The 23,547-nt window shown below is 38.7% G+C and overlaps 3 protein-coding genes and 4 non-coding genes across 7 annotated transcripts; all 7 read right to left on the bottom strand.

Annotated features, from left to right (window-relative positions):
• Positions 1 to 68: 68 nt before the first annotated feature.
• rps5 (ribosomal protein S5) lies at positions 69 to 4,025 on the bottom strand. The gene is made up of 6 exons (XM_034094540.1): positions 3,930 to 4,025; positions 2,942 to 3,045; positions 2,415 to 2,624; positions 1,705 to 1,833; positions 908 to 1,006; positions 69 to 181 (listed from the first exon to the last, which is right to left on the bottom strand). Coding segments are annotated over exons 1-6 (612 nt in total). The 5' UTR covers positions 3,931 to 4,025; the 3' UTR covers positions 69 to 112.
• On the bottom strand, positions 406 to 536 carry LOC117455697 (small nucleolar RNA SNORA3/SNORA45 family). The gene has a single exon (XR_004553141.1). It is a non-coding gene; the product is annotated as a small nucleolar RNA SNORA3/SNORA45 family (small nucleolar RNA).
• On the bottom strand, positions 1,076 to 1,206 carry LOC117455698 (small nucleolar RNA SNORA3/SNORA45 family). Its single transcript, XR_004553142.1, has one exon. It is a non-coding gene; the product is annotated as a small nucleolar RNA SNORA3/SNORA45 family (small nucleolar RNA).
• LOC117455696 (small nucleolar RNA SNORA3/SNORA45 family) lies at positions 2,051 to 2,181 on the bottom strand. Its single transcript, XR_004553140.1, has one exon. It is a non-coding gene; the product is annotated as a small nucleolar RNA SNORA3/SNORA45 family (small nucleolar RNA).
• On the bottom strand, positions 2,708 to 2,839 carry LOC117455700 (small nucleolar RNA SNORA3/SNORA45 family). Its single transcript, XR_004553143.1, has one exon. It is a non-coding gene; the product is annotated as a small nucleolar RNA SNORA3/SNORA45 family (small nucleolar RNA).
• An 890-nt stretch (positions 4,026 to 4,915) lies between the features above and the next one.
• Positions 4,916 to 11,625, bottom strand: ppt2b (palmitoyl-protein thioesterase 2b). Its single transcript, XM_034094750.2, has 8 exons — positions 11,206 to 11,625; positions 10,065 to 10,218; positions 9,238 to 9,333; positions 8,525 to 8,632; positions 8,324 to 8,407; positions 7,841 to 7,925; positions 7,295 to 7,349; positions 4,916 to 6,923 (listed from the first exon to the last, which is right to left on the bottom strand). The coding sequence occupies exons 1-8, from the start codon at positions 11,392 to 11,394 to the stop codon at positions 6,780 to 6,782; spliced, it is 915 nt and encodes a 304-aa protein (XP_033950641.1). The 5' UTR covers positions 11,395 to 11,625; the 3' UTR covers positions 4,916 to 6,779.
• Positions 11,626 to 12,204: 579 nt separating this feature from the next.
• cratb (carnitine O-acetyltransferase b) lies at positions 12,205 to 23,547 on the bottom strand. The gene is made up of 15 exons (XM_034094609.1): positions 23,171 to 23,547; positions 22,023 to 22,244; positions 21,379 to 21,497; positions 20,881 to 20,934; positions 20,351 to 20,516; positions 19,295 to 19,469; positions 19,073 to 19,163; positions 17,925 to 18,012; positions 17,737 to 17,837; positions 15,859 to 15,978; positions 15,501 to 15,623; positions 14,415 to 14,550; positions 14,241 to 14,303; positions 14,018 to 14,155; positions 12,205 to 13,121 (listed from the first exon to the last, which is right to left on the bottom strand). Exons 1-15 carry the CDS (start codon positions 23,219 to 23,221, stop codon positions 12,918 to 12,920), a joined length of 1,851 nt encoding a protein of 616 aa, XP_033950500.1. The 5' UTR covers positions 23,222 to 23,547; the 3' UTR covers positions 12,205 to 12,917.

Here is a 23,547-nt window from a genome sequence, read left to right as displayed (position 1 = left end):
TTTTACTTCACTGTCCAATAAGCGAAACAAGTGTGGAAGTGCATAAAAGAAAGGATTTGTGACATCAATGGAATTTCTTCAAATTTATTTGTTTTGGTAGAAAGAAAACATGTTAACGGTTGGACTTGGCAACTCTCTCCAACTCGTCCTTCTTCTTGATGGCGTAGGAGTTAGATGAACCCTAAAATTAGGAGAAGAGGGCTGGTTAGTTTAACATGCAGTCACAGGAAAATATACAAACTGAAGACCAGAATTACAGAAAAATGGAAGTGAAATGTCAGACAAAAATAAAAGACACTTTCTTAAAATTCTGAAACCCCACCTTTAAACAGCCCATATGGGATACAAGAGAAACATTATTGTCTGACAAATTACATTTGGTGAATTAAACACTGGTCGGTAGTGTAATGTATCTTTGTTGGTGATTGACTGGGCCACAACAGACTACAGCCAATGAATAAGCAAAGATATTTCCTCTACGAGCACTCTAGCACACCAGGACAACGGGTGTATCCAGGCGTGACTCTAGCCTCGCTTTATGCACAAAATACAAACAGTTATTACAGCAAATTAAGCATGAAGTCAAACATAATCTGAGGTTCCTCTACAGCAAACATTTATTTCAATCTGCCATGATGGGATTTTGGAGTTGGACAACCAATTCAATCTGTGGAGACTTTAATCACTGGTCACCATTTGCTCTATTGCAGCCTCCAAATATTAGTTCAGCCGTAATCAGAATTACAGACTGCATTGTGTTAAGGTACTGCTTCAACGCTACTTAAAATTCAATGCACAAGCATCAGAAGTGTGCAATAATAGGAATGATATCAAGTTCTCTTCAACAGCTATTACACACAGCACTTCAATCAGATAGTGAGCATGCTATAAGTGAATAAACAGTTACCTTCGCGGCATTGATCAGCTCATCAGCCAGGCACTCTGCAATGGTCTTGATGTTCCTGAAGGCAGCTTCTCTTGCGCCTGTGCACAGCAGCCAGATAGCCTACAGGACGAGAAGAGACATTAGTGGCTGACAAATTACATGTGGTGAATTAAACACTGGTCGGTAATGTAATGTATCTTTGTTGGTGATTGACTGGGTCACAACAGACTACAGCCAATGAATAAGCAAAGATATTTCCTCTACGAGCACTCTAGCACACCAGGACAACGGGTGTATCCAGGCGTGACTCTAGCCTCGCTTTATGTACAACATACAAACAGTTATTACAGCAAACAAAGCAACTTTCAGAAAAGAAAAACACATTGGGTGCAGCCTTGGATTCTGACATTTCTGATTTTAGCTATGTAGTGAAGAGTTGAGAAAAATATAAAAATTGGGAGATATTTTGCACAACAGCTTCATGATTACACTGCAGTAGCAATGGAACATCCAATGCTCTTCCTTTTCTCCTTAATGGAAGTTATTGGCCCACTTTTACGGCAGTATTCATTTTCTTTATGGACTGTACAACTCCTGCCATGTAAGCTCTAAATAAATGAAAGGTGAAATTGTAATTTGTCTAACGTGTGTTGCATTAGTAGGAAGAATGCAAAAAAAAAAAGCACATTTTCCAGGTATGTAAAGCACAAGCTCTTTCATTTTCTGGGGTGATTCCATTTTCATATTTAAATCAAAGACTAGCCTTTAAGAAAACCAATGTTTGTTTTATTTTAAATAGTATATTTGAGTGGGTTTACCTGGTTGACCCTGCGGAGGGGTGACACGTCAACAGCCTGCCTCCTGACGGTACCAGCACGCCCAATACGGGTAGAGTCCTCACGTGGACCACTGTTGATGATGGCGTTCACCAGGACCTGGAGGGGGTTCTGTGGACAACATTTTCAGTTTTAACTTAATTTATATAAACTGAAACCTGACACTAAAGTAGTTTTTTCTTCAAATGTAGTTCCTCAAGGTCTGCTAGCTGCATGTTCTGTGTGTTAATGTGTTACATTTATAGTTTTTAATTAATATGGGATAAAAAAAGAGAAACATTACTGTCTGACAAATTACATTTGGTGAATTAAACACTGGTCGGTAGTGTAATGTATCTTTGTTGGTGATTGACTGGGCCACAACAGACTACAGCCAATGAATAAGCAAAGATATTTCCTCTACGAGCACTCTAGCACACCAGGACAACGGGTGTATCCAGGCGTGACTCTAGCCTCGCTTTATGCACAAAATACAAAAAATTACAGCAAATTAAGCATGAAGTAAAACATAATCTGAGGTTCCTCTACAGTCAACATTTATTTCAATCTGCCATGATGGGATGTTGGAGTTGGACAACCAATTCAATCTGTGGAGACTTTAAACTAGCATCACTGTTCACCAGTTGCTCTATTGCCGCCTCCCAAATATTAGTTTAAATCAGCCTTAATTATGCTGCACACTACATGCATACCTCTCCTGTCAGCAGATGGATGATCTCGAAGGCATGCTTGACGATGCGACATGTCATCAGTTTCTTGCCGTTGTTGCGGCCGTGCATCATCATGGAGTTGGTCAGACGCTCCACAATGGGGCATTGGGCCTTACGGAAACGTTTGGCCGCATAACGTCCTCCAGAGTGAGGCAGGTACTTGGCATACTTCTCTTTCACAGCAATGTAATCCTGTAGTAAAAAAGAAGGCAATTTAAACATGGTCTGTGCAGATTTTATCCAGGCTTTATTAACGTACAGCATGTATGAAGACTTAGTGTGTCTGAGTTGGTGATTGACTGGGCCACAAGAGACTACAGCCAATGAATAAGCAAAGACAATTTCCTCTACGAGCACTCTAGCACACCAGGACAACGGGTGTATCCAGGCGTGACTCTAGCCTCGCTTTAACAATCATATAGCGTTCTATACATCGTGAATAATGAAACAATTTTAGTTGCCGTATAATCATGTTTCTATATAACAGCTACTTTCACTTCACTGTATACCTGCAGGGAGATGTCATTGATCTGGACATCATCGGTGCTCCACTTGCCGAAGAGTTTGATCTCTGGGGACTCAGCCACAGCTGGGGCAGTTTCCCACTCAGTCACTAAGGAAAAGGTAAAAAGAAACACGACGGTGGTCAATTCTTGCTGTAAAGTTAAAACAAAGCACATTGCTCTTCAGACAACTATTGGTCAACCTTAGTATTCACCCATTACATTTTACACAGGACTGGCGAATTCTAATCGTTCTAGGACATCCATCTTTCTTGGGAACATGGATATGCTCCCAATCACAAATGGTAACATGCAGGGTTGATATTGACCACATTATAAAGACACATGTTATTGTCGCATTACATCCGTATAAATTAAATTGATCTAGCGCTAACGTTACGTTGCAAAGCTTACTCAGTTTAAATGTTTACCTTCACGGGGTTACATACGTAGCAAATAAACTACTTAACTATGTAGCTTTAAAAATGATATGCGAATGTGAAGTTGTAATTGAGTGTAATGGAAGAATCTTCTTAAAAAGGACAGCCACATTTTCACATCAGGGCCCGAGATGAAGCCTGGTTCTCCTTAATTAACGTAACGTTAGCTTGCCGTCAGCTAACAAGCTAGCGGACACTTGACAAATTGCGTCATTTTATAAGGATATACATGGGTGATATTTTCTACTGAAGAATAATGTGTCACCTTTTTACACTATTGCAGTATTAATATAAATAGAGTACTGAATGTGAGGTCTATCAATGTGGCTGATCAACATGCCGCATCCACATGTGCTAAGAAGCTAGCCACATGCTAACGCTCAGCGTTGTGTGCTCGTAGCAAAACTCTTAGTTCAAATAAAACATCAGAATGGCAAAACTTTGACGTGTATTTCTTATTTTTTGGACAACAGGAGTAAGCATCTTGTCTACTTAACAGAGAAAACTATTTTTAAAGACGTATGGAAGGAGAGAAATGGGAATTCTTTACTCACTTGTGTCTGCCGTTCTGTACCACACTTCTCAGAGACGGAAAAGGGCCTTTTCGAGGCGGCGCGTGCAGATATCCGGTGAAATGGAGGGTTACTTCCGGTGCGCAGAGCATGCAGGGAATTGTAGTTTTTTGTTTCTAAGAAAGCAACTAACAAGAGGGCAATAAAGACTTCTCAAATACAAGTACTTGGAAACTACAAGCTTACTTGTTAAGAATATAAATAAATTGATAACATGTTTAAGCTGACATTGCCCAGGTCGATAGTCCATTTGACTCATAACACGTGAAAGTAATGTTATGCAAATAAGGATGGAAAGAAAAAAGTGTTGCTTTGGTTTGTTTCATGCTCTCAAATGTATGTTGTCCTTTTTTTGTGTTTTGGATATATTGAAAATATAAAGTGATTTTTTTTTTCAAGGAAATTATTGATGTATCTATTTGCTTTAATCTGTTCACTCTTCCATTCATCCAAATACAAATATTTTACAAAGTAGGTTGACCTTTGTCACACCTAAAAACCACATAAGCAGATCCAGATCTTATATATACAGTCTATGATCCAGATATATAGTTTGGCTTTAAAAATCAAATAAATATATTGATATTTGATTTAATAATTAAATTAAGAATAGAGATAGAATTGGAGGATGACCCCTCTTTAATGGTCACACATTTCATTTCATTTGTCCCGCATAACCAAATGTACAATAATTGCCAACAAAACATGTCAAGGGAGAAGAATAAAATCTTATATGACCTGCCCCTTTCTAAAAAAAACGAAATAAATACAAATGGATGGTCTGCCCTATTTGTATTTATTTCGTTTTTTTTAGAAAGCACATTATGCACACAGCACACAGTGACATTTGACCTCTGCATGTAAGCCATCGTAGTACTAGGAGCAGTTTTGTGCTGGTTTAAATATTTGTAGGGTTCCCTGAACTTATTAGACAAATACTTTTTGTTGTAAAAAATAAAACAAAAAGAGACATTACAAATTGCGTTTTATTGAGGAATTGACATTGGACACATTTTCATTTTCCAAATACTGTAGAAATTGTAGGACAGAGTCAAAATAGTAGTTTGTTTAAATGTTAAAAAAAACTGTCCACAACCACATTTACATTTTTAAAGCAATAAAACTTGACCAGAGAAAGGACATCCCTTAAATACTTAATGTATGCAGCTAGGTTAACTAACGTGTACAAGCAGGCATGAAACAAAGGACGCAGCCATCAAAATAATACTGCAAAGCTAACAACTTTAAAAAGAGTTAATCAATTCCCTTCTTTTTATCTGGTTAAACCTTGTGCAATGAATACTTTACTCAATAAAATCCACTTTTTGTTCTATCACACAATCGATATTTGCATTGCTTTTTTCCCTTTTGAGCAACACCTATTTTGTACATAACATCCAATAAAATGCAAACGGTTAATAGAAATCCCTTCTCCAACAAACAGACAAACATGTAGGTAAAACGTCTGAGATATCTAAATGGGATGGGAGGTAAAGAGCGCCATGGACAATAGTCTGGTGGACAAGTAAACACTAATATAGCACTGCCCCTCTCCGGCCACTTATCCACCCCTCTTCATCCTAAGCACCATCATTAAAGGCAGTGTGTTGTAGCACTTCGGTATGGGACACAAAACACAGAGGCATGAGGGGAAACGGTAAGGCTTAATCTATGAAATCTCTAAAGCACTGCATGATAACGATAGCATATATGATATTCACGGTCAGATTTACACATATAAAATGGAGGAATACAAATATATAAATTACTGCATCACAAGATGAGCAGGACAGTGAGTCTGTACATGTAGACACGATGACAGAACGTCGATCAGGCACTGTTGAGTTGTGGGTTGTTTTGAGGTATGTGTGATCAAACACACAAATGGATATATTCTGTGTATTTATTTATTCTAAATAAAGGGGGCACTCCACCGTTTTTTGCAGTCATGAGGGACTACTGAGCCTGTAAAAATGTCTCATCTGCAGCATTGATACATGACCCTTCTGAAAGTCCCTTTCTGAAATGAAAATCAAAACTGCTGCAGCCCTCTTTTATGTTGATTTGCTTTACTGTTGCAGAGTGTAATAACATAATGGCTAGTTTAACCTCTACCAAGTTTATAGGAGCCTTCATATTGGTTGTTTCTTAAAGTTTGGGCCTTTTTATTTTCTGAGAAAATACCTTTAGCACACATGGAAATGCTGGATTTGTTTGACAGCAGAACAGTTAATAAGAAATAACTAAAATATGTAGTTTTACGTAGTGTTGATGAAAACCAAGCAGCTGGCTAAAGTTTCATGTACACTGTACAGACACCAGTATTCCCACACGTTCTTAAACATCAAGGTTAAATAATGTTGTACTTCCTCAACGTCGTTTACATGAGAAACAATAAGCATCTGCAGGGTGCAGATGGACGATTTAACACTGTTAAAATAACAATTTAATTTCTATTCTAGACTATTCTAAACTTACAAGGCCCCTATTTACCTCCTCAAATTCAAACATTAAATGATTTCGAGGACTTATGGTCTTGAAAGTGGTATAAATCTTCTTATCTGATATCCTGCAAGAAAGCAAAGTAGTGCAGATTCCCTTTTATGTAACTTAAATAGTTCAGAACCTACAGTTCAGAACCTATAGTCCAAACTTCGCCAGCAAACACTACAATTACGGAGTAATTTCTTGAATCTGTAATCCAAACATTGAGATGACATGCTTCATAGTTTACAGTAGAGGCAGAGTTTCACACATGGTGGAAATGAAGAGCTCCTTAACCTGCAGGGTGTGTATCTCTGTTTGTGTGTATCTGTGTGTGAGTGTTTTGTTCTACACCAGCCACTTCTCCATGCACAGGTGGAACACAGTCTCATTTGAGTGCCAATACACGTGTTCCACGCCGGGAACAGAACAGATGATCAGATCTCCACGAGCCCCAAGCGTCTTCAGGCCAAAAACATCCCTTAAATACATCTGAAACAGGAAAAAAACAAGCAATATGATTTATGGCAACTTTGTATTTATATGGAGATTTCAGGGATTTATTTTGTAAAATGTCTGTTATTTCTAACAGCTTATTTAGGTTGGAGAACAATTTAAAATCTTTGAAACTTTCTATAAAGAAGTTATTTAGTTTAAATGTATATATGGTGTCTGCTTGTCAGGTCAATATTTGTTTTTTAGATATCTTTGACCTATATGTTTGCTTGTGCATGACACAATACATAAATATGGATAGAAACAATATACAATAATGTTAGGGTATTAGTAGTGTTCACAAGGGGCAATACAATCAAATAAAGTCTGTTGTTAATGTGTTTCTGTGGAATGATTCTTTCACTCACATCCTGGTGCTGCATCTCAACGACCGTGTCGTTGTCGTCAAAAAATCCGAACTGACTAAAGTCCATGAGGGACAGAGAGAGAGAAAAGTGTGAGCATCACATGAGAGTCATCTGATCAGCCAACAACATTTTTCAACAACAAAAGCAACATTTTCAAAGCAGAGACGTGTGAAGTGAGCGTGAAACATATCATATGACAACGGGAAAAAAAGGATTTGGTGAAGCAACAACAAGGCTTTCATAAAGGGTATCGATGATACTCTGGTATTTTTATCTGCATTTCTGCACTGGGGTGAAGTTACTGTTACTGGGCGCCTTAAGTGTATGTGCTAAGTAATGTTAAAGCATTTTAATGCAAAAAATGACACCCAAACTTTCAATATAAAACTTTGAAATGGCTAAGAATGACTCCTTGGCTATGTGTACTTTGTCACCAATAACTGGAGAATACTGTAAAACATTTTTGTCTGCAAGAAAGAGCATTACATGAAATCATAAAGCAGATGAAAAGCGTTATAAAATGTTAGCGACAGAGGACGAACTCACCTCGACTGCCAGGGAGTGATGACTCCATCGTCCGGTCCTCCAACCAGCACCAGCTTTTTTATTTTCAGGAAGTTCTTCTTCCACTCTGAGATAGAGAGGTACACTTTAGTACACTTAATTATGTATGGCTGCACAACATATAGCAATCCAGTATATACTGTAAGCTCTGCCATTAACTCTACTACGTACTGTGTATGATATCATTTATTAAATATATAAATGATTTGTTTATTATAAATAAATGTAATAAAAGGAATTACAATTGTAAGACCTTGATAGTCAATGTTTTTACTGTCAAAGGATAGACTAACTGAAACAAAATGCAGGTTTAGAAAACATTTACCGACAAACAACAACATCTGTCTACTTTTGTGTAGCTATGAGCTCAAACCTACTGTTGCATCATAACAATAAAGCAACATCCACTGATGGTTACATTCATTCAACTTTTGGATGACTTTTACCCTCAAAGAATTTGCTGACCTGTTGAATTTGGATTTGATCGCTCGCTGTTGAGCAGAGCCAAATAATCACTGCTGTCCACATACATGTCTCTGTGGTGGGGGTCTGGAGGAAGAGGACAAACAACCAGGATGTCAAAACACTTATTTATGAAGCTTTCTTACACTTAATCTCATATCTTTATCTGAGTTTGACAAGATCCAGAATATAAATAATTCTCACCGTTCCAGTAGTTGCAGATGGAGATCCTCTGACCTACCGATGTGTAGCAGAGGTGGAAGAGGTTGGACTTCACAAACTGTGGGAAGAGGTACCTCAAGTAGTCGGTGTCTGATGAGACAAAGAGCATGTTAAGTTAACGAGTTAACAAGCTTAACGAGTTATGGAACAAACAGTCCTTAACATGTTAAATCTGGAATAACTGATTTTTTGCCAATTTGGGGCGATAACAGGTTAACAACATAACATTGAAACATAGTCTCTTCTGAGTAAATACAACAACTTGCTGATTTTCTAATCTTTCTAATCTTCTCTCTCTTTTAGCTGTTATTTTTTGTTTGACTACCAACTTTTGAGTGAAATATTTGTCTCTTTAACTGCTAAATGCTCCACTATTTAAACCAGCTAACCAACATGGGTTGTTAAAGATGTCTTTGCTGGCTGCTGCAGTCGTAAACAACACAATGAGCATTCAGAGTGAACAGAAACAGTGAAGCTCACACAAGAGCTGAAATCCCCTCTAATGGGTTTATAACAGAGAGAGAAGCTAACATCAGGGGATATTTCTCTGTACGCTTCTAACTAGGAGTGTAGCCCCTCTAAAAATCACAGATTCACCGTGATTACACATTGTCCTTTGATGAATTGTTATAACAACTATTGATTATAGTTGCTTTAAACATAATCATGTGTTCAGCCTTTAAAGTAGAACTCACCTCCATACTGCCCGGCCTGCGGCGAGGACAGAGAGATGAAAGACTGGACGTTGTGGTCGTTGAGAGTCGAGAGGATCCCTCTGCAAATAAGCCCACCTGTGAAAATGACACACAAGTCTGTACATGAACATTTGTTTACACATTTTGGATATTTAATGTACACACATCATGTTTTTGATTATATATTTTCTTTTCCAGTGTATATTTGTTATGATAATTGTACATACAAATGAATTATACACAATAATATGCTACGACTTCAGTCTACACTTGTATTCATTATAAGTTTCCTTTGGGCTTACTATTTCAAAATGAATGACTTTTTTATATATATTATTCTTAATATGTGTATTTAAGTTGTACTTGAATAAACAAAACAGAGTGCCTTGTTTTGCCCAACAAACAGAGACAAAAAGGTGCTAAATTGACTATCAGATAAGACAAAGTAAAACATTATGTATTTATTAACTAGTTGTTTTATTTTTAATGTAATCAAGATTGCACACTACTCTTTTTAATATGCATGTTTCTGATGATAAGTTTCAGTTTCAGTACATTTTCAGTAAAGAACAACCTTTAAATCTATAAAAACAGGAACATTTGGCAGTTTAAATAACACACTGCAGGTTGGGAATTTCCAACTCCAGACTGAAAGTGAAATCTCAGGAGTTGAGAAAAAATCCCTTGTAAAGCCCCATCTTTTAAATAAAAGAGTGAAATACACTGAGGAAACTTATAGCAAGATTGGCACAAAGACTGTTTTATAATTTTAAGAGAATACCACATTGAAGTTCATGTATTTCATTTGCAGACATGCACTCACGGACCTTGAGAGTAGCAGATAAAATGGACCCCGTCTTCTGCATTTTGCATTATTGGGTGAATAGCTTCCTTGAATCCCTCCACCTGTTTCCACATGGGCTGCAGGCTGGCACTTCTGTCAAACAAGTCGATGACGGAAACATTTGTGCCAGGATGAGACTGCAGGAGAAAGAAGAGGAACATTTCACAACTACAACTGCACTTATAGACGTATTAATGGATCACTAAAAGCAAAAAGCAACATAAGGTACATTTGTGTAAACTTTCTTGAAAATTCAGTTTGATATCAATTAATATAAGCAATATAGCCATTCTCACATAATCTGATTGTATCTAATGGGGCAATCACATGACTCGATACAAAGGGCAATCAAATGACTCAACTCCATTTGTTATAAAAGGTCCACAGGGATGTTGAGGTATACCAAATGGAAAGGATGTGCTTTAAATATTCATTGGGCAGCACAGGCTTTCTGAAGCAGACAAACTAGGGTCTTGATTTCTGCTTTCTTTGCCTTCAGAAATATGTTTAGTCTGGTTCCAGTCTAACAGCAGATGTGAAAAATAGGAAGTTAATCTTGGTTTAATCTAATCAACCTTCATAATTAAAATGGCACCACATCCACCGCTATTTTAAAATGTACTACTAGCCTAATCATCATATTTTATAATCCAATCAGCGCACATTAGCTCAAGAAAGTTTTTTGTTTTTTTACATTAACATGCAGTGTGTACAAATTAGTACAGTGCAAACTACAGGTAATATCGCCCTATTAAACAGAAATAGCAAATGTACCTCTATAATAATACATTTCAGTGCACCAAACCTTTATTATAGTAGCCTACTGATCACTCAATTTCCCGTGTTATTGCAATTAGAATATTGCAATATATTGCATTACAATACATTTTATTATTCTACTCTTATTATAAAAACTGATCAATGTTACAGAATATTGCATGTTTTAGGTAGGCCTACACGTTGTACTGATAAGGAAGTGATATAACAAGGCCTGAAGTATATAAAGTATAAGGTCAACCCCTGAAAAAACAAAATGTACCAGTCATGTTATAAAGTATAAATATACTAAAAATAGCTAAAAAGGAGCCAAATGTAGCGACTCACTGTTCATTGCGACCACTCACCTCGTTTATGAACCGCTGTAAATCTTTAAAATCCCCTGAGCTGTCGAATAAACCGTGCACGATGATCACCGGCTTGTACCCGACCGCTGCAGCCCAGAGACAGGCACCGAGCAGCGGGTAGAGCAGCCCGGCCGCCCCGCTGATCCTCCTCACCCTTCGGCTTGACAAAGCGGGAAGGGAGTCCTTCATTTTAACCCAAAACTATTTTTAAAAAAAAACGCTTGAGTCGTGTTAAAAATAAAAGAGATTACTTTCAAATGTACATAAAAACATAAAATCTTGATGTTTTTGCTAGTGTTTTGCTATCCTCTTCATTGACATTTTTTGCCCAAGCTGCGGTAAAAAAAAAGAGCAAAAATGTCGCTCATCAGTACCTTGAATAATCCTGTTTTACACTAGTTGTATATTGCTTTGGTTCCTTTTGTTTGTTCCGGTTTAAATTAAACGTGATGCGGCCGCTGCAACGTCATTTCCGGTTTCGGCTCGTCCAATCAGCAACGTGGGCACATAACACTCCCCTACAGTTACTAAAAAGGTAAACAATTTGTTTTAAATGAAAAATTATAAATGTCGTTGTTCAGATATTCATTTTCCATCACAAATATGTGTCTTTCTTTAATAATGTTGTACTAATACTGTTCACTTACATAGCAGAACAAGAAAGGGATGAGTGTTGGTTCTCACATTTCTGTTTACTGCAAATCCCACATCATTGTTGTCTCCTTTGCACATGTACAATTCATGGAGGCCTACTGGATTTCCCTAATGTTTTCTTAATTTGAAATGAACTTTAATGTCCAAAGTAGAACAGGATTATTGAAACAGCACATGAAATAGGTGTTGCTTGTTCCCTATCTCAGCGGGTCAGCGGCCTGAAAAGTCGCACCAGACACTGTACGACAAGCAGACTTTTGAAACAAACACAGCTGCACCTTTGCCAATCACTGTACTCTCACTCTCTCACACACATTCACACAAATCATTAAAAATGCAAAACCATGTGATCAAAGGCTTTATTAACCAGTCCTGCAGGTTGAGAGTAGAACAATAGGTCGTAGCAAGGGGGAGTGCCAAAGCCTCTTTACATTCATTTCAGCATAAAGTAAATACATCCTGAAGATCAGGTTGCTCCAAAGTAGGCAAACGCTGATACTTCTTTGCATTGTCAACATATAGAAACAGATTTCTGGCTTTTGGTCCATTTCAAACAGACAGGTTAACAAGACAATAAAGGGTTTCCAAAAACATGTATTTATTAAAGCTGATGTGCAACAGCTGGAACATATTTATTCACAATAGAGGGTACTAGAAAGCCTACAGGTCATCTCATGACTTGGGAGTGCAGTCAGTTTCTACAGACACGTTTTGGCTTGTTCTGATCAATGACTGAGTGTCACGTTGACTTTGTTTTGGTTTCACATAATGGAGCATTAGGTGACCTTTAAGTGCTTTCGCTGGAGAGCATAATGTAGGCTGCTTGGTCAGCTCTTGCAAGAAAAGAAAAGGAAAGAGATTTATTGCTTCATGAAAAAAGCATCAAAAGCACCCCAGAGACAGTTTTCTGCCTTCAAAATTAGCTCAGATTTAACCGCTCCAGTGAAGCATTACATGTACAAGATAACATTCAAAACAAGCCATATGAAGACAAAAACATTGATAATAACATTTTCTTTATTTTCCCAGGTTAGAGAGGTTGGGGGACAGGAGCGGCTCTACACAGTAGGCTGCAGTAGCTCCTGTAGCTGACACAGAGTGTCCTTCAGGGTGAGAGCCAATGTTTCCGCATGTGTTTCCTCACAGCAGTTGAAGGCGGTGATGGAGAAGTGTACGTGGTCTGCTTGAGGGTTGTAGCAAATGGCATAACCGTCAGGAACGAGGGGCCCGAAACACATCACGCTGTCTGTGTTCGCAGGCACCTGAAGGAGCAAGAGGGAGGATGCACGTGAGCTCATGTACCAAAAGAAAGAAAGTTAGACATGAACAAATATCTCACAGCATTGTCTTCTGGATTTCAAATACTTAATTAATTTGAGTATTGAGCAAATTAATCATGAAAGTAGTTGTTCCTTTCCTTTCTTGATAACCTCATTATCCAGCCCTTATGAATATTATTCAAGCAAGCAATGGCTAAAATAGTGCTTGCTAATATTGGGGAACATTTCATAGAGATTTCTCTTCCCCCCGCAGTTGACATGCCATTAAATGGCACATACAATACATGATATAAAGACAAAACTCATCTCAAATTTGGCAATTTCTTTTTAAATAAACATATCAAAACATACCTAAATGTCTGTCATTAATATCAAAACATCTGGCAACTACTGGCGTTATTCATCTTTTACTAATTAATCTATTGATCTAATGCTGACTCATTAATCATTGTTCTATGTATATTAACGGCTAGAGTCTGAGAAAAGTGTGAAAAGGAAGTAGTGTTTACTGATGAATTAATCACCAGGGAAAAGAAAAGCAAGATAACTCCCATTATGAAGCAGCTAGTTATATTGTAAAGGGGTAATAACACAACATGTAAAAATAGAGCCATAAAGACAACACAAGCTTCTGCACAGAACATCAGCAGAGTGATTGCTGGAAACTCCTAAATTACATTTTGTGGCCGTAAATATGCCACATTAAGAGAACATCACATGTCGCATAACAGAAAAACTGCTGATTCACCTGCTGAAAGTTCTCTCGTATATTTTCACTGTGTCATAAAACAAAGACAAATTCCTCTTGTGCTACATGACTGTCAATTACTTCCATAAAACAGACCAGCAAAGCCACACTTGTACACACAGAAACATACCTGTCCGGTCCGGAGTTTCCAGTGTGTTGCCAGGCCGTAAGCGGTGTCCATGAAGATTTTGGGGACGCTCAGTCCTTCCTCAATGGCCTGCAGCTTGAGCCCCAGCAGGTGGTTGTCTATGCCGTGTCCATTAAGTACCTGAACAGAGCCGATAAAGAGATTTCAGAGAGAAGTGTTTATCAGTTAATATCAAATGACAAAGGAAAGTTGACTTGTCACTCACCTGATGAGTCAGAGCTGTGTAGGCATCAACAGCTTCTCTGAACAGCTGTAGCTTTGCTTCGTGCTGCAACACAAGAAATAAAACATGCTATGATTACATCTCTCCACACCTGAAAGACATGCTGAAATAAATGCCGTGTTAGCCACAGGGGATCAATTCTGTGATGTTTCTCACCGAGACAGATGGATCATCGAAGGCCTGAATGAACTTGAGCGTCTGGTTTGTGGGCGAGCGGATATACTCGGTTCTTCCTCCTTTAAACATCCTCTGAGAGGCGATATCACAGGCAGCACAGACCTCATTGTGGACTCTAAAATCAAAAAGGAAAGGAGTTAATGGAGTAAAACCTAATAGCACTGTTCAATTCAATATTTCTTCGTCAACATTGTATGCTACAGGGCAAACAATCGGCTACGTTTTGACACTGCAGTTTCCATAAAAGTTTGTTAGATACAAGCAGCAAGTATACTGTTGCCATTGATTCGGTTAGATTTGTGCTACAATTGAAGCCCATTTCTTTGGCCTAAATTGAAAAGGATGCTGAAATAGCTAGTAGCAGTTCTGTTTGCCACACAGCCTCGTTTTAACAGACAACTTTACGCAAATGTGCTCGATACTGAAGAAAACTTTAAAATATGATGCAAGTTCTTAAGTTAAAAGGAACAACTTTTCTATGATTTCTTTTATTTTATTCAATAAACTACTGACAACATTTCTCTGTGTTGGAATTCAACAGACATTGTGTGTTCAAATATGACTAAAACTCCTGAGAAACTTCCTCATGCGAGCAGATTTTAATTTCTTCTGAGTTGTGTTCACTTTTTAACTTATTTACTGTATTTTAATTTCTCAGTGAATCACCCTGGTCAACCTTTATTGTTTAAGTTATACATATAAATCACTAACTTCATTCGACTTTATTTTATACTATTTTGCACAATGTTTATATTGTGTTAATTTTCTTATGAATGAGGCAAGGCAAGTTTATTTATATAGCACCTTTCAACACAAGGCAATTCAAAGTGACATTAAGAAAATGGCATTTAAAAGTCACAGTGCAGTCTAAGATGTGAATAGTTCAATTAAAAGCAGCGGCAAAAATAAAAGTCTTCAGACTGGATTTAAAAGTAGTCAGAGTTGCAGCGGACCTGAGAAAAACAACCTGCCCTTTAGGGACAATAAAAAAAGTAAAGCTTTGTTGCTATATTTTAAATCTGTAAAGTTAGTGGTGTATGTGTGTTAGTGTGTCATGTGGTGGACCTGTAGTAGGCGAGCTGCAGGGCGACCTGGATGAAGGAGTTTGGACTCAGGTTGTGCTGTTTAGGAAGCTCCTTGCCAAACTTTTTGAAGTTGAAGACGTTCACGTCAAGGTCGTTGATTAGTCTGCAGGAGATTTCAAAAACATTACAAACAGACTTATAGGAAAGGCCTTGATCTCAAAGGTCATTGACAGCTTTCCTGATAAATGTGTTTACACCCCTGGGGCTAAGGTCACATCAGCTTTGTTAGTTTTTCCAAGACAAAGCAAACATGTAGCCTACGCTGAGTAGTGAGGGCATTCTTCTCTTATCATCACAAGCACTCATTGTGAACTCTACATTTATAGTGTGAAACTTACATATCGAGGTTCTGCTTGGCATGCTCTATGTCCCTCTTGATTTCTTGGTCTATGTTAAAGTAAAGCTTCTTGGGCATCGGTAGAGGAACCAGCGGCGCTCTCTTTGGGTCTGGCTTCTCACTGCAGTCAAGAAAACATTCAAGTGTGCATGATGTAAAGCTTTGTAGGATTTTATTATAACATATTATGATTAAATCAGGGTACTTTTATTCAGTAACACAGGTAATCTTTGTGAGTGTTGTTTGGAGTTATTAAGCACCCTTTAATAAGAATGTTAGCAGCAGCTTTTAAAGGATTCTTTAAATACACTTTTTAAGGAAATGCATTACAATTGGGCCTCAAAAACCATAAGACATGTGGACAGTACTTTCATGTCAGCATAAGGCGCTTTCACACCAAGTACTTTGCCGTACTTAGTTCATCAGAACTCTTTAGTTCTGATTAACTAAAGAGCAGATCGCGTTCACACTGGAATAAGGCTGGAGCCACACGAGGACGATAACGCAAACGGACCGCAATCGTTATCAAAAAAGTCTTCCGTCCACACGCAACAGGGACCAGAAACGTGTCCGTTCACACGAGACCGTACATTTCACCTCTTTCTTTCAGAATGAGGCGAAAAGTATTAAAAGAGGTGAAAATCACTACAAGTCTGGGCATGTTGAGAACTGTACACACACAAAAGGGAATTAGTTGGTTCCGAGCCAGCATGCGGGACCGGCTTTACAAGGTTAGTTAGGTTGAGTAACACGAGTGTAATGTGTAACGTTAATGACATCACTTAGGCGACTCTGGAATTTGTAGTCTTTCTAGTTGCGTATTTTTCATAGTCTTATATTTCAACAGTTTTACGACAAACTGACTCTTTTGACATGGAAATGATTTTTTAAGATTGACAAACATCATATGTGTAATTCGTGGCACAATTCAAACGGGATCGAGAGATAATCTTTCTCTCCCCATTGACTTCAATACATAATTTTTCCGAAATAAGGTCCCATGGGGCGGAAGTAGAAGGGCGGGACTTCGCCTCTCTATAAGTCCCTGACGGCCCCTACACATGGCGGCGTGCGTTGAAGCTTCAACGCTTCTGCCCATTCACTTTGAATGGGGTGACATCACGCTTCGCCGAACTGCATTAAGTAAAACATGTAGCCTACGCCTAATGCTTCAAAAGTAGAGCAATGTTCTACTTTTGAAGCTTCGACGGAAGCGTCAGCCAATCAAATCATAGGCCAGTACAAGCTCTAGCCAATCAAACCGCTGCTTGTGTGTCTGGGGCGGGAGATTCATGTGATTGGTTGTTGGTCGAGTGTCAGACATGCCCGCCAGCAAGCTTCAACGCACGCCGCCGTGTGTAGGAACGCCGACACCTCCTCATCTCCACCGCTCCCATGTTTTATTTTGTGTTGCCATAAGTTAGTCTCTCTGCGTTTGTGCACTGCGCTAATGCTAATCCGAGGAAAATAAAATGACGGCTTCACAAAACTTTTTGGGAGTTTTACGGGGCGTGGTTTGCAATCCGCCCAGCCAATCACAAATGGGAACCTTTTTCTCCCATGAAAGTACCTGCTCTCTAGCAGGGACTGAAAAGGGGGTGAAAAGGTTCTCATGAACTAAGTTCTAGTTCCGGATTTCTTTGGTGTGAACGCACATTTTCGGAACTATATCGGAACTCTACTGGGAAAAGTACTCCGGTGTGAAAGCGCCTATTGTCTTCATTTAATATGGTCCAGCATGGTAAGCGCTATATATATATATATATATATAGATACATTTAACCAAGTAACTTACTTAATACACAATAAAGAGATAATACCACTAAGTAAACAGTAGTGAGAACAGGATATTATCTCGTCTCGTCTCATGTTATCTCACCAGTAATCGAGGATGTGATGCAGCAGTTCTGCTATGGGCGGACCCTCGGCTGTGGCTGGTTCATACAGAAGACCCCACGAGCCGTCCTCGCCCACCACAAACTGTTGAGACAAACACACAGACACAGTCAGACTGCTGTATCAATATGTCAGCTTTTCTTGTCATACGTGAATACTGCTGCTGCTCACCTGCAGAGTTTTATCAAACCAGCGGTTGCCGCTGTTTGAGAACGTCCCACCTCCGTGCAGAATCTGTGCTGCCTTGCGACTGGCATACCTGTCAATCAAAGTTGGAAAAAACAAGATGGACACAAAGAAACAAAATAATCAAAAGTCACTGGTGGTAAGTACATTTAGGCAAGTACTGTGCTTTAGTACAATTCATGAATACTTTTAAATGACTATTTCTATTTTTGTTAAGTTCAGATAATGGTATTTCTGATGATGGTTTTGCATGTTTGTTTGTTGTCTGTTGCATGTTTCTTATATAATAAATTTCTTATACTATTCTTTCATAAAATAAATATTGCTTTAAGCTTAAAGGTGGGGTAGGTAATTTTGGAGAAACCAGCTCGAGTGCGCTAGAATTTGAAAGTACACATCCGGAAAAAAATCTGCCACTTCCTTACAGAGCCCCTCCTCCAACACATACGAACGAGCACATGACCAATGAGGGCACGAGATAATTTGTGCACAGATGGAAGGCTGACAGGCAGGTAGGCCATCCAGTTACTTTAACCGGGCCGGCTAAAATGATTGGTCGTGCTTTTTACAGTACGATAGCTTCCACAGATGACATTTTTTTATGGATGTTTTGTCAAAGCACTTAAGATATTCATTGCTATCGGGATGTTAAGAGCATTCCATCGAATATAACAAAAAGTGTACCTCGAGCCGGTTTCTCAAACTTACCTACCCCACCTTTAAAGTCTGTTTTAATCACTTATTACAACATTGGAGCCTCAAAATTGGAATAATCCTGCTTAAAATCAAGGTAAAAGAAGAAAAAAGAGGACTAACTATAAGGACCGGAGTACTTCTTCCACCACTACAAGTGATCACCTGGCCTTGAAATATTAATTTTTTTGCAGACATTAAACCTGAGTGTGTAAATGTCTTTAGTTATAAAACTGCACATAAGTAGCGACTGCTCCAACGTTTCAAATAAAGGAAATGACAAATGTACGCTGTTGCTTAAGAACCTGAAACACACAATGGTATCTTAACAAACACACAGGATTGCTCAACACAAATACCTGAGTGGGGACGAAACAGAGGAAGCAGACTGAAAGAGTTAGAAATGCAGCTTGTTCGTGTCAGTGTGTGTGTGTCCATACTTTTCATCCGATATCCTCATGACGGGAGAATCCAGACAAAGAGAGAAAAGTCCTGTCTCTATCAGCCGCACTGATTCCTTGTTTAGTTTATCTGAGTCATAAAAGGAAGAAATAGAAAGACAGTAATAACTTAGTATTTATAAATGTCTCGGTTTATTCAGTGACATGCACAGTAAAGGCCTCATACACCCTTTTCTAGGTCTGCATGTAGCTCTGATGTACCTCTCAGCAGCCGGTCGTAGGCCTGTCCCCAGGTGTGACGGTGCTCGCTGGTCAGGATGCCCATCGGCTCTTTGTCCGTCTTCCAGGACTGAGAGCGGATCCTCAGCAGCTGTCCGTGGATCTGACTCTCCGTCATCCGAGAGCCGTCGCTGTTGTAAACCTCCAGCTGGAAGAACTAGAAGAAAAACAGGAGGCCATCTTTATTATGCCTGTCTTCTATGAATGATTTATTGAGAAATGTTGGATTGGTTAAGCTTTCACTACGCAATATTTTCCAAGATACAGACCGTCTCAAGGAAGGCTGTGTTCTCAGTTAGCACATTTTTTGTGATTATTTAAGCTCTGGGGCATTTTTCTTTTTCTTTGTCTTTGTCTGCTTCCAACACAAATACTACACTAACAGCACCAACAATTATTCTGTTAATCGATCAGCCAATCCTCAGAAAATGGACCGAAAACTATTCAATAATAATAACATATAAAGATATGATAGGATAAGATCAAATTCATTCCCAATTCATCCCAAGAAAAATTGCAGTGCAACATGTTCAATAAAAGTGGGAAAAGTGCATTACAAAAATGCCAAAATAAATAAATGAATTGCGGCCTTCATCAGTTGTTATTAAAAAAATTAACCAAGATAGAGTTAGCTGGAAAATCAGCAAAATGACTAATTATTAAAAAGACAATTACAGGCAGATTTTTACATTATTATAATAACATTATTAGCATGAAAACTAACTTTATCTCATATATAGAAAAGAGATGGTAAATTAAAGGTAGTGAGAATGAGGCTTTAAAAGCACTGCGTTCAGATTGGTTTGGTTTCCTTTCTCTGACCTGCTGCCAAAACTAAAGTGATTCCCAATGATCTGCACATTTGTAATTGGTTGAGACAAGGAATCAAAAATAATAAAAAAAGAAAACAAACAGAGGTGTGTTAACACAAGACTCAACATGTCTGCACTGTGGTATGATTTACAATCCAATAAGGATGATAAAGATCAGAGAGACTAAAAGAGCAACATTTTTTTAAATCAGACCGCTTCATCCCACCTGGTAGTTCCTGACCACTGTGATGTGTGTCGGCGAGCGTCGGGCGCGCCCATGGTGAGCGATGTGGTCGTGTTTGGGGCCGGGGATCCTGCAGGAGGAGAAGAGGAGTGGGTAGAGCTCCATGCACAGAGGCTTCCCTCGCAGGTGCTCCAATGGCAGCTGGCCGCTGAAACAGAGAAGCACACACATCCATCTTAATGTTTGTATGATATAATGAGTACAAAAGCTATATGTTTCCCTCTGTACTGTAGATACAAAGTATCTGATCACTTCTCTGTGTTGTGTAGTCAACACTTTATAGATTAGCACATACCAGACTAAAACTCTACAAATGGATGTTATAGCTTGTGAATGCTATGTAAAATGTCCATCTGCAAATTTACTACAGCTTTGAAGTAAAATTAGTGGACTATTTTTCTTTGATATGCAGTTGAGAATCGGTATTGTGTTTGTAAATTTGGCGATGTATTCATCTGAATACCTTTAAAACATGAAAATTACTAATTACTTTTTGAATATGTCATACTTACGTGTTGATTATGGCCTTAAAGTCTAGAACTGCTGCAATGAGTTTAGATGCAAACCTAAATGGAGACAGAAAGGTTGTGTTTGTATTATGTAACACAGTAACATTACGTGATCTCTTTTTAACATGCACAGACGGAAATGAATTAATTTACAACACAAACAGTCATTCATTAACATACGCTCGAGGAGTCAAATTACATTTTGGAGATGACTTATACATATGCGTTTTTAAGGGCAACATCATGACCCAGTGTTTTTACTGGAAACAAAGACACATCACAGCACACCCTTATGTATTATATTTTATTGTTTTTGGGGGGATATTTTAATTTATGAACCTCCAGCAATGACAAATACTGGAAGTTTGAAACAATGATGTAACAACAAACAATACAATTGCTTTCAGAAAGTATCACTATCTTAGTTTTCTATAAAAGCAGTACTAGTGTACACTGCTTCATCACTGTGTCTGGAGTGTGTGTATGATATCATTGACTCACACTAGCTGGCTCCTCCAGCCGTTATAATCTCTCCTGGGCAGAGAGATGGCCGGGTTTGAATGTACTGGCAGTGGCTGTCTGCTCTCCAAGTACGCCCACTGCACCCACAAGGGAGAGATCTACAGGGGAGAGAGGCCACACACACATAAATAGGACTGACATTTAACTCTTGTAAAAGGTTTCCATGAATCTGGGTGGAACAGATTTTTTTCATAGAAGAAATCACAGTTAAAAGATATTACATTTTGAATACATTTTAAGCATTGAAATATAAGTATTTTTGTGCAAGGTTTTTGGCGGATGCATGTCGTTTTTGTTGTGAATTTGTGCTTTTTCTATTGAAGCCTTTTCCTTGTCGAATGTATAATTGCGTTACTTTGCTTACAATAACAAAAACAAACTGGAATTGATTATTTGTGGTTGTTTGGGGTCAGAGCTACCTTTCTACAAGAGTGGAAGGGAAGGTGCTGTTTTGCTTTTTGGCACCACTGCTTTAGCCTGATATTGATACCGAGCAGTGATGTTAAATCTGCCTGTGAGTGCTTCAAACACACCACTGTTGCTCTATCTGTGCTTTATTAAAAACACCCATATCCGTCCCTGACATCTGTCACATTTCCCACACTGATACAGCGGACACAGACCCAGTTCTTTGTGCATCTGGCTCTCTTCTCCAGTCCTGCCTGCAGCCGTGCACCAAGGCCCCCGGGCCTGCCAAACTCCTGCACTATCCTGCGGGTGTGGCTGAGCTCATCGGGGGGCAGCAGGGGCTCCAGGCTCCTGAGGTAACTCTGCAGCGTCTGGACCAGAGGGGGCACCGGCTGCGGGGGCACCGAGGAGAAACACAGCTCCTGCCTCAAAGAAACCTGGAAGAAAGGGAGAAGTTTAAAGATTGTTTTTCTTCTTGTTCCATCTTTCTAATGTTTGAGCTTCACTGTACACAATGATGAAAGAATGTGCAGAGCTTGAAACTAAGAATGGATTTTATAGTGAAGTAGGGCTGCAACTAACACTTTTTTTTTAATCATCATTTATTGTTTGGTCAGGGAATACTGATAAATGTCCATCCCAGTTTTTGAAAGTCCAACGTGATGTCCCTAAGTTTAATTTTGTCAGTCGAACACCCAATTATATTCAGTTTATTAAGATGTAAAAAAAGGGAAAAGCAGGAAATCTCCCTTTTTTAGAGAATGTATGGAAATGTTTGAATGGAAAAATATTGAAATAGTAAATAGACTATCAGAATAGTTGGTGATTATCTTTCTGGCCATCAACTAATCTTACAAAGGAGAAGGAGTATCCTTTCTAAGATGTTTTATAAAAATAATAAATATGACATAGTATAACAACTCAACTTTGCAACACTCAGGTGTACATTTCAGGTAATATTTTCCATTTGATTTATTGTTGTTATATATTTTGGTAAAATACCTTTATATTTTACAAAATGATGTATATGTATCGTATCATATCATATGGGGGGGGGGGTGTTAAGGATATGGCTGTTCAGTGCACACGCCCAAATAGTGACGTTATAAGAGTAACCAACGTTTTGGTACAGTTTCACTGCATGTCAGCACAGTGCAATGACTTCCATGAAAGTTTGATTTAATACCAATAACAGCAGGGCAGGACTAGGGGGGCGTATCAAAATAGGAAGTGTAGAAGTTATAACAGTAGAAACCTGATCGGCGGCCTCCTTTTCGACTAATAACACTGCATTAAAAGCTATAAACGAATATGTAAACAGTATGACTCCTTAAGTTAACTCTCAAAACAGAAAACGACTTACCCTTGACAGCCATGCTCTGCAGGTTCCTGGTTGGATTTTCCTCCAAATCATGGTTCCTTAAATCAGAAATCCACCCCTTGTTGCATCTGTGTCACAATAGGCAGCTTTGAATTTATATTCTGATAACTTTCTTCACAGTCTCCACGGTCAGGTCGTCAAAGTCAAGAAGAAATCCCTCCTCCTACTTCTTCTTCATGGTGGACGCAGAAGAGAGTCGTCGCTCGATGGATCCTAGTTTGACAATCAGCGCATGTATGCATGTGGTAAAAAGAAAAGTGTTGTATCTTCAAACTGCGAACATGCAAAGATGCACGTACTAAGCTGAACTGACGCTGCAAGTCTGCACACGTGTTGACGTGAAAATGTTGCTGTAAACA

The sequence above is a fragment of the Pseudochaenichthys georgianus genome, chromosome 11 (assembly GCF_902827115.2).
Source record: "Pseudochaenichthys georgianus chromosome 11, fPseGeo1.2, whole genome shotgun sequence".
Taxonomy (NCBI): domain Eukaryota; kingdom Metazoa; phylum Chordata; class Actinopteri; order Perciformes; family Channichthyidae; genus Pseudochaenichthys; species Pseudochaenichthys georgianus.
This window is presented reverse-complemented; position numbering and strand designations above follow the sequence as displayed.

Excerpts from the sequence above, each read along its gene's own strand:
- rps5 (XM_034094540.1), bottom strand. Across the intron at positions 1,834-2,414 it reads TCCATCTGCTGACAGGAGAG|AACCCCCTCCAGGTCCTGGT; the intron begins GTATGCATGTAG and ends TGTTGTCCACAG. Across the intron at positions 182-907 it reads AGCTGATCAATGCCGCGAAG|GGTTCATCTAACTCCTACGC; the intron begins GTAACTGTTTAT and ends TCCTAATTTTAG.
- ppt2b (XM_034094750.2), bottom strand. The coding sequence starts at position 11,394 with ATGAAGGACTCCCTTCCCGCTTTGTCAAGCCGAAGGGTGAGGAGGATC. Across the intron at positions 7,926-8,323 it reads ATCAAATCCAAATTCAACAG|AGTGGAAGAAGAACTTCCTG; the intron begins GTCAGCAAATTC and ends TCTCTATCTCAG. Across the intron at positions 6,924-7,294 it reads TTGAGATGCAGCACCAGGAT|ATGTATTTAAGGGATGTTTT; the intron begins GTGAGTGAAAGA and ends TTCCTGTTTCAG.
- cratb (XM_034094609.1), bottom strand. The coding sequence starts at position 23,221 with ATGATTTGGAGGAAAATCCAACCAGGAACCTGCAGAGCATGGCTGTCA. Across the intron at positions 20,935-21,378 it reads GGCTGGAGGAGCCAGCTAGT|GTTTGCATCTAAACTCATTG; the intron begins GTGAGTCAATGA and ends GTCTCCATTTAG. Across the intron at positions 15,979-17,736 it reads CATCACATCCTCGATTACTG|TGAGAAGCCAGACCCAAAGA; the intron begins GTGAGATAACAT and ends TCTTGACTGCAG.